The sequence below is a fragment of the Sesamum indicum genome, linkage group LG6 (assembly GCF_000512975.1).
Source record: "Sesamum indicum cultivar Zhongzhi No. 13 linkage group LG6, S_indicum_v1.0, whole genome shotgun sequence".
Lineage (NCBI taxonomy): Eukaryota > Viridiplantae > Streptophyta > Magnoliopsida > Lamiales > Pedaliaceae > Sesamum > Sesamum indicum.
Genome location: NC_026150.1, coordinates 22280269 through 22289406, shown reverse-complemented (window position 1 = coordinate 22289406; position 9138 = coordinate 22280269). Strand labels below are relative to the sequence as shown.

General features: G+C 32.8%; 3 protein-coding genes across 3 annotated transcripts in view; 2 read left to right on the top strand and 1 right to left on the bottom strand.

The window, feature by feature from the left end:
* Positions 1580–3625, top strand: LOC105165494 (DNA-directed RNA polymerases II, IV and V subunit 12). The gene is made up of 3 exons (XM_011084521.2): positions 1580–1740; positions 1817–1909; positions 3327–3625. The coding sequence occupies exons 1-3, from the start codon at positions 1701–1703 to the stop codon at positions 3347–3349; spliced, it is 156 nt and encodes a 51-aa protein (XP_011082823.1). The 5' UTR covers positions 1580–1700; the 3' UTR covers positions 3350–3625.
* LOC105165493 (CASP-like protein 2A1) lies at positions 5352–6524 on the bottom strand. Its single transcript, XM_011084520.2, has 3 exons — positions 6299–6524; positions 6094–6211; positions 5352–6006 (listed from the first exon to the last, which is right to left on the bottom strand). Exons 1-3 carry the CDS (start codon positions 6487–6489, stop codon positions 5734–5736), a joined length of 582 nt encoding a protein of 193 aa, XP_011082822.1. The 5' UTR covers positions 6490–6524; the 3' UTR covers positions 5352–5733.
* Positions 8997–9138, top strand: part of LOC105165492 (60S ribosomal protein L18a-like protein) — a 2685-nt gene continuing 2543 nt past the window's right edge. The window contains exon 1 of the mRNA XM_011084519.2: positions 8997–9138. This exon is cut by the window's right edge and continues 236 nt beyond it. The gene's annotated coding sequence lies outside the window, so the exon portion shown is untranslated.

The following is a 9138-nucleotide window of genomic DNA, read 5'->3' as shown; positions in this document are numbered from 1 at the left end:
GGAAAGAGACGAGCGTGTGGCTGTAGAGAGGAGAGGATAGATGGACCCAGAAATTGGAAACTTGAAGTGGGTTGGTGTCGGGGTTGGGGGTTGGGTTATGCTTGTGTGGATATCCTCTCCGCCTGTCAAATGTTAACATTTGCATGATAAGGCTCCGGCTGAGGTTTTGTTTCGGTTCTCCCCTCTTTTTCTCTTTATTTTCTTCTTTTCCTTTCCATTATTTTGCCGCGGGAGGGCGGAAAAAAAAATGCGTGCAATGTAGTAATTATGGACATCGTGACTGTAAAAATATCGAAAATATTATATTGATGAAGAGTCACGACACATTATTCGTAATTTTGAATTATATTTTATTTCAATAAACAGTAATATTGATATGGGAAACACTACTAATGGTTCTTAAAATTTAGATTTTACATCATTTTAGTTCTAAATATTTGATTGTTCACATTATATTACCTGATATTTGAATAATGTTCTATTTTAGTCTTCCTAGATAATTATTTATTCAAATTCAAGACAAAATCGCAAACACATGGTACACTAGCTATGAAAATAATATTTTTGGTGGCAACGAAGCACGTAGAATTTTATAAATAAAGTTATTTACGGGAGCGTTTGAATTGATAGATTTGAAATTTAGAAAAGAATTTAAAAAAATAATTTTGGATAATTCATATAAAAATAATCTAAAATTCATCAATATTCAACAAAATATAATTTAAAATTAAATTAAATTTTTTTAAATTTAGAACTATCAAAACAAATTCAATTGTAACCTAACATCAATATATCCTATGTTTATTTCATTAAAAGTTTCAAATTTAAACTATATTACTCGAACACGGTAAATGATTTTGTTTTAAAGAATATTTAAATTAGTTTTGAAATTCAAAGAATTTACCTCCTCTAAGGTTTGACATAATTATTTACTTTCTTGTTGTTTTATAATTTACAAATACCTTCTAATTTTAACGTTCGTCTCGCAACGAGCCCATTCTATTAGTCTCCATTAGTATTCCATTCAATTTCTATAATAAACTTACCAAACTACCCTTTTCAATTATAAATCATAATTATATATATATCATAATATTTTTAAAATATTTTTATGGACTTATACTCTGCATAGATTATTTATTTTATCTACCCTTAACTTCTTTTATATTTTTATAAATATTTTTTTATTTTTTAAAATAATTCAGCAAGGGGAAAGTAGTAGAGTCCACTCCACCGTCTAGAAACTACTATTTTTAATTTGACGAGGATATTTGTAATTTTTAAAATGATAAGAGGATATTTTTAATTATACTAAATTTCAGATTATGTATTATGACGAGTCCTTTTAAAAAATTAAATAGAACATAAAAATTTTGATTTTTTTTTATGAAACCAATATAACGTATAAAAAAAACTTTATAATAACAATATTAATGCTTACCGTATAAAAGATTGTGCAAGTGAATAGGTGGCCAAGTGTTACATTTCGCTAACTCTTTCTTCTCTCCATTTTCAAGTTTAATAAAAATACAACTTAGACAAATTAAGATATTACTTATATTAATTTATGTATAATTAGGAGCGCTGCAATTATCCCCATTTTCGTACAAAAGAAAAGCCCCCGCTCTTTAGCGACAGAGTATTGAGACGGCCTGAAGACCTAAAATTTGCAGTGTTTGATTGTCGGCCGCCGAATAAGAATGGATTCTCAGCCTGAGCCAGTCAGCTACATCTGTGGAGGTATTCAACTCTTGACGAATATTGATGTGTGCTTTTCTTTCCTTGCTGAATGATATTGATGTGGGGGGTTTTTCAGATTGTGGCCAAGAGAACACTCTGAAGCCAGGGGATGTGATTCAGTGCCGTGAATGCGGTTATCGTATTCTCTACAAGAAGCGTACACGGAGAAGTAATAACGACTTTTGTTTGTTTAAACCCTTTTTTGTTCCAGTTTTAGGCGTCTCCTTGTGTTATGTTGTGGTGGTACTTTGAATGCATTTGGATTCTTAACTTTTTCGGAGTGTGGGGCATGTTTGTGTGGCTAGATTTGATTCGTGGCAGGCAAGAGAGAGTTATTGGAATTTAGGGTTCTAGTGAAAAAACATATATTGTAGAAGCTTCAGACAAGATATTGCGGTTTATTTTGGTTATTCTACAAAATCTAGCAGTGATTTGGTTCTCGGGTCTTGAGTGTGATTTTTGATGCTATTTGGGTTTTATTTTGAGTGCGTCAATCATGTAGAATTACTGATAGAATTAGCTGAATATCATCATTGTAGAATTACTCTTAGAATTGTTTATCATTTGAGAATCCTGTACGTTTTGTATAGGGGAAGCCTTTTATTTAATCATTATTTCTTTTACCTTACTTTTGATGATCTCTAGTGTTATATATGGAATCACTTCAGCTCGTATTAGGATAATGGGTCTCATCAATACCACCTATTCCTTCATCGATATATTTCATATTTCATTTCTGTGAAATATACTGTCTAGTTCAGACTTTGCATAATGAGTTATATGGTTGACACTTCTGCTGATAGTCGTATTGGATTTCATGGGAAAAGTACATATACTCATGTGAAAAAGATCATTCTGGAGTATTTAATGTGCATAATAGTGGTGGAAATTCTCATATGTTAATGATACTTAGGCTTATAATTGCACAGTTTTAACCTGTGATAAACCAAGTTGGAATATGCTGTTATGGAGACTTCCACAATTGATGGTTTTTATGTCTTATATTGTTATATGCTGTTATCTCTAGGATTGGCAATTACATCATTGGGACTTGGACCCCATTCAGTAAAAGGATAGAGGGAATTGGGGTAGAGAGGAAACTGGAAGCCAGCTATATCTGTTAACTTATGTCTGGTCGGAGTGGGGGGAGAAATGAGAAAGCAGTCCTAAGATACAATCTTCTTCATTCTGCTGTGCTAGTGGGGTTGAACATGGAAGACCTGATCACCTCAAATTGTCCCATGGATAAATCCACTGATGTTATATGTAAATATAAGATAAAATGGTAAATTATGAAAAGTTCTCTCCTTTTAGTTTCTGTTAGAATATCAAGAACAAGAAGATTACTGGCTACTATACTAAACACAGATCAAAATTGGGTGTGACTCATCTTCAGGTAAAATTAGAACCCGTCACTTCTCCCCTCTCCAAATCATCATGATGGCAAATGGACCCTTGGCATGATTTAATGTGTTCAATTCGAAGCTGATATTTTAGCAGATTGTTCAAGTTCAGATTGATTATTCCTTTTATTCATCTTATTTTTGGTTACAGCTTTTCACTTTATTCAAACTTTTCCCATGCAGTTGTCCAATATGAAGCTCGTTAAAGCCACTTCACAGGTCCATCTAGCAACATGAAGCAGCTCTCCCTGTAATATAGCTACCAAATTGTTCCATACATGCTGCTGAGAACTTAATCTGTGAGCTTTATGTTCTAGACTTAAATCATTTGGTTGCCTATGTGATTTCACTAGTCTATGCCGGGATCATTGACAACCAGCAGTAGATATATTACAAGTTCTCTTATCAGTAATCTACTTGCTTGTTGCTATTTGCTTTCACTTGTCTTGAATTACTTAATGCATGGGAATTCGATCGGTGCAGTTTGCGGCAAAGATCATAGAAGTGGACTTGTATTGTTAATCCACCTTTACTTTCTTCAAATCCAGAGATTTTAAGAAGATAGCGATGTTGTTGTTGTTAGAGCTTTAAACGAGTCAGGCTCACCACTTCGGTCCACCCATTTTAGACTCGAATGAACATTTAAAAGTATGCACATCCGTGAGGTTTGGGCGTATTACAATCAACTCTCCAGATTTTGAAAGGCTACACTTTCTGTGGCACAATACTCATGAATTTACAAATTCTCCCATCCTTCCTTTTGCACTTGAGTAAAAGTCTAAAAGATGATTCAAGACCTAACAAGTCTACTGCATTAGATTCAAACTTGAACCAAAGACTTGCACTCATTCTTTCCTCTTCTTCCCCCTCCCCCCATCCCATTTAACTCCACGAGAGAGAGAGAGAGAGACCAGTGTCGGCGATGGTGAGAGCGACCCCCAAGTTGAGACCACACATAAATCAGCACAGGTAATCGTTTTAGCAAAATTACACTGTTAGTTAGGGTTTCAACACTTTTAGTTATTTATTTTATGAGGTTTTTAAAATGACTCTAAAATTGAGGAAATTTGACATATTTAGTTCTTTGCTTTATAAGATTTTTAAAATAGTTCCAAAATTAAAAAAATTTAATGCATTTAGTCATGTGCCTTACAGGATTTTATGTTTTCTCAATTGCGACTATTTTGAAAATCTTTTAAAGTAGAGATAATTATACTCCTCTCTCTTGAGGTAATTTGATGTAATTACACGTAGATTTCCTGTGGTTTGAAAAATTACATCTTGTACTCCTGAGGTTTATTTCTGTCTAACAAATAAGTTCATCTGTTTGTTAAAATTCACTGGATTTATTGATATTAACAAGAAAGAATTAAAAAAATTGATATTTACTGCCAATTGACTTATTACTGATTTATTGCAGGTCAAATAATTTTTTTTCCGACTAAACTATCTTTAAAACGGTGAATATATACCTCCTACGTGCATAACGCGCAAAGACATATGAGGGTAATTCGATCGTGACAAGATTTATTTGATATGCAACTAATCAGTAGTAAGTCAATCAGGGGTAGATATAGATTATTTTTAACAATTTTTTGTTAACATCAGCAAATTCGATAAATTTTGAGTAACAGAAGGACTTAAGCAAATCACAAGTGCTAAATGTAATTTTTCAAACTACATCAAATTTTAGGGGAGAGGGGGGTGTAATTATCCATTTGAAATATATGACTAAATATGTCGAGTTTTTTTAATTTTAAAATATCGTAAAGTAGAGTAGTAAAAGATTAAAAGTATAATTTTCCAAATTTTGCTCTTTTAATTGAAAATAATTTATTTAAGAGAGGGTTTGCAGATTGAGCTTCTGTTTTTGGGTCTCTAGAGAAAGAAGTTTGACAATAGGCAAGAGGTGGCTTCAAAAACTGTTGTGATTTTGTAGACAACTCCAATTTAATTTACACATGCTCTCTACCTTTTCCACTCTTTCACCAAATGCTTTTAATTTTAGATTTTATACTTCTTACTACTTACTGGGAGCACTCTCCATTTTTGCTTTTGTTTCGAATTCAACTTGGTCCTTGGGAACACTCTTGTCCAAGCCCGTGGACCCAGTTAATGTCTCTAATGTGGGGGAGGATAATGACATTACACGTTCAATTGTAAGCTGGTTGGAGCCTTTGATTTTCAAGCCATTAATCTTATCCAGGGTTGTTGCAACTTGTGCTACTTGATCAAGAACTTGAAGTCACTGTCCATCCATCACTAATGTGATGAATACAAAGCATTCTTGATTATTCAGCACACAAAATTCTACAATTTATTAAGGAAAATTCTTGGTGAATCCCGGAACAATCACCACCCGCCGTATACATGATTGCATGTGTACTCTACACGATCAAACATCGTCATGTTTCCATGTTTCATTTTCCTGCATATGTTCCGGGATGATCATCATCTTGGGATCTACTCACAAATCCCCACTGATGAAAACGTGTGATCGATGTTCCAGAATCCAAAAGTCACGATCTGCCCAGAATAACCTGTTTATTAGTTATGCACCGTGTGTGGCTATGGTGTATGAGATGACGGATCAGCTACGGACGGTGGCGACCTCAATCCCTTTGTCACTATAGGCAACAGGTGCGTCATATTTGCTGAAAAGTCTGTAGGAGGAGATGAGTGAAAGAGCTACGTAGCAAAGGGTGACGACGAACGTAATCGCGATTGAGGCAGTGGCCTTGCGGCAGAAACCACCAAACTCGCCGCAGGTCTGGCTCCATGTTATGGAGGTGTCGCCTTTGTACGCTAGGTACACCACCTCCGCGGATATAGCTCCTGCTGCTAGTATAATGTACGTTAACAGCTGCATGAAATGAATTTTTCAGAAGAAAGGGTAATTAGTGGTGACATTGTAAGCTTGAACGATAAAGTGTTCCGTAATTATGCGAACCTGGTCGAGAAGAAAGAACGTCCAAGCCCGGGACATGGTGGACGGCCGAGGCACCGCCGCCACTACAGCCGACAGAAGGGAATAACCGGCGCAGACGCTGCTGGCATGCACTAAGTATCTATGAAAGAGGGAAATCAGACTGGAAAAGATTTTCTATTCATAAGCTGCAGAAAAGAATGGATAAAGAGAGAATTTTGAGCTGTACCTGAAGGCTCCGAGGTCGGAGTAGGAGAGAGAACCATATTCATTAGCCTGGGAATCCTTCAGCATGATGATAAGCGCAAGCACACAGAGGGCCATGGGGAGGACACGCAGCAGCGTCTCCGCAGTGCGCATGATGGGACTTCCAGTTTCCTCCACCCCTTCTCCGCCCATCTCCATTCCTTTCCTCATCATGATGGAGATGCGCGTCCTGTGTTTGAGTACCAGAGTATTTATTAACGGAGTTGGGCTGGGGTCGAAATAAATGCAAATTAAAGTATGCCACACTTTCCGATGCAATGCATACTTTGCATGTACAGTATATCAATTATTGTCGCCAATCATTTATTTTTGAAAATTAGAGTATGTATCAATCATCTAATTATACACTATTTCGGTATAAGTCGTTGTCCGATCAGTCATTAAGTTGCTAACTATATATCTTGACGTCCGATCAGTCATTAAGTTGCTAACTATATATCTTGACGTTCCCACACTAAATAAGTGTCGGCGACGTTTGTAGAAATATGTGATTTTGGTAAATGGTCGTTCAAGCTTGGTGATTGGGACACCCTTAGTGAGGCTAGATCGAATTTTCTATTATAAAGTCTATTTCATTTTATACTTCATTCAACATATACACATCATGTGTATAAAATTTTTTTATAAATAAAATGTATGATATTATTCTTATACATATAGCATGTGCATGTTAAATAGATTAGAAGATAGAATAAACTTTTCAAGTAACGGCACCTCTTTCCCAAGAGTTGCGTTTGCCAAATTCGTTAGAGAGAGTTGTCTCGTACATCCAAGCTATTTCTTTCTATTCATATATGTCAATTTTTGGTACAACTACCCTTTTATTTAAAAATCATTGGAGCTTTTCTTTATAATGTATGACGTCCTACCCTCTCTATTTAATAAAAAAAAAAACAATTATAGTTTGCATATAATATTCTAATTTTCTCATTTAGGGAATCCAAAAAATGTATATTTGCAATATTGACCCAATATCGAAATCTTGTGTTTAAGTGATCCTCCATATTTCTTGTATATATATATATATATTTTCTTCTTAAACTCACATCCACTCTTATACAACTTAATATTTAAACTCCTTCCTATTAATACCCCAAAAATTCATTAGTTTCATGTAATTCTTTTTTTTTTTTTTTACAAAAAAAATTGAGGATTTCGTTGCGACGAAATGTCTGCAATTACAAGAGGAGCAACCGTCCATTGCAATATTCCAAATTCACTTATTTTCAGTCTTTTTTTTTTTTTTAAATAAGCATATAAATATATAAATTTGATCAATAAACTCACATTACAATAAATTCATATTGACTCTAAGACGATTATTCATTACACCGGTGTAAACAAATAACTACAATATATTTATTACTAAATAGCCATATTACATATTGCGCAAACTACAACGAACTCTCTGAAATTTGATATAGTTACAAATGCTCTTTCCCACAAATACCTTCTAATTTTAAGGTCTTCTAATAATTTGCACAATCCATTAGTTTTCATTAAGTTTTTATCTATTTTTTATGGTGAACTGACCAAAATATTCTTGTGTACAATGAATAATAATTTTATATAATTTTAAAATTTTCTATAATTTTCTATGGACCAAGTGAATAATTTTTTTACAATTTTCAAATTTTCCATCCACCTAGTCTTATTTTTTTTTATTTTTTTTAATAAGGGCAAAATTGATATTTTCAGACATTCAGATGATTACATAATTTCATTAAACATTAATAAAGTATTTATAATTTTTTAAATAATAAAAAATATTTTTAATTATGCAACTCGTTATAATTTATCCGATATATTTAATCATATTTTCTCGATGATGTTTAATTGTGATTTTCAAGAAGCACCAATTGAATACTTCAAAGTCATAATATCAATAAAAACAAAGGTAATATATATTTGAAGTCCCATCTAATTTCACTATACGCACTCAAACATATATAATATGGTATTAATTAATTTACATATTAGGTGTTCTTACAAGAAACTATGGATATAATATACTATATATATATCAATAATTAATAAAATATATCAAATAAATAATATTAATATTGACTCATACAATTATATTGATATTTTAATCATGTTATGACTTTTGTGAAACTTAACCAATAAGGCTTCCTACTATTATTTTTATCAACTGCAGTGAGAAAACAGTAAATGATCATTTTTCAAGCTATTAATCTTGTAAATAGTTGGATTGTTAATTTAGATAAATTTAAACAAGTTTTAATTGGAATATAAATTAAAATTGACTAATTTGACTTATTTTTCAACTATATAAGACCATAAATGTATAAATCACAAATAAAATAAAAAATATATAATTTGAGCATTCCTACTCGTATATGTATACATTATGATGTAAAATAAGATGAGTCGTATGATTTGAGATATTGTCCCCACATTTCTGTACTTAAAAAGATTTTTTGGTTGGGAGCGAAATTTTGAAATTTATTATTTGTAATTAATTTGGGACACGAGCCAACATAAAAATATATAAAATTGTGTCAACACAATTATTATGTTAATATAAGGGTAAATTTTAATAATATTTTGAAAGAAATATTTATGAAAAAAAAATATTTAAAAAAAAAATCAAAACTTCTCAATTTTCTAAAAAGACATCCAAACGGAGCCTTAGATGATCAGTTATTGCTCCATTATTCGACTCTCCTACTGACGTCTTCTTTGGGATGAAAGAAGATCAAAGACTGCGTTTTTCTGAGACCACACAGACATCTGTTGCTCAGAGGTAATCTTTTTCTTTGAAAATTAGCTTAAATTGAA

Coding starts and splice junctions, on each gene's coding strand:
- LOC105165494 (XM_011084521.2), top strand. CDS start 1,701: ATGGATTCTCAGCCTGAGCCAGTCAGCTACATCTGTGGAG. Junction 1,741..1,816: donor AGTCAGCTACATCTGTGGAG/GTATTCAACTCT, acceptor GGGGTTTTTCAG/ATTGTGGCCAAGAGAACACT. Junction 1,910..3,326: donor CAAGAAGCGTACACGGAGAA/GTAATAACGACT, acceptor TTTCCCATGCAG/TTGTCCAATATGAAGCTCGT.
- LOC105165493 (XM_011084520.2), bottom strand. CDS start 6,489: ATGATGAGGAAAGGAATGGAGATGGGCGGAGAAGGGGTGGAGGAAACT. Junction 6,212..6,298: donor TCCGACCTCGGAGCCTTCAG/GTACAGCTCAAA, acceptor CCTCTTTCATAG/ATACTTAGTGCATGCCAGCA. Junction 6,007..6,093: donor CGTTCTTTCTTCTCGACCAG/GTTCGCATAATT, acceptor CATTTCATGCAG/CTGTTAACGTACATTATACT.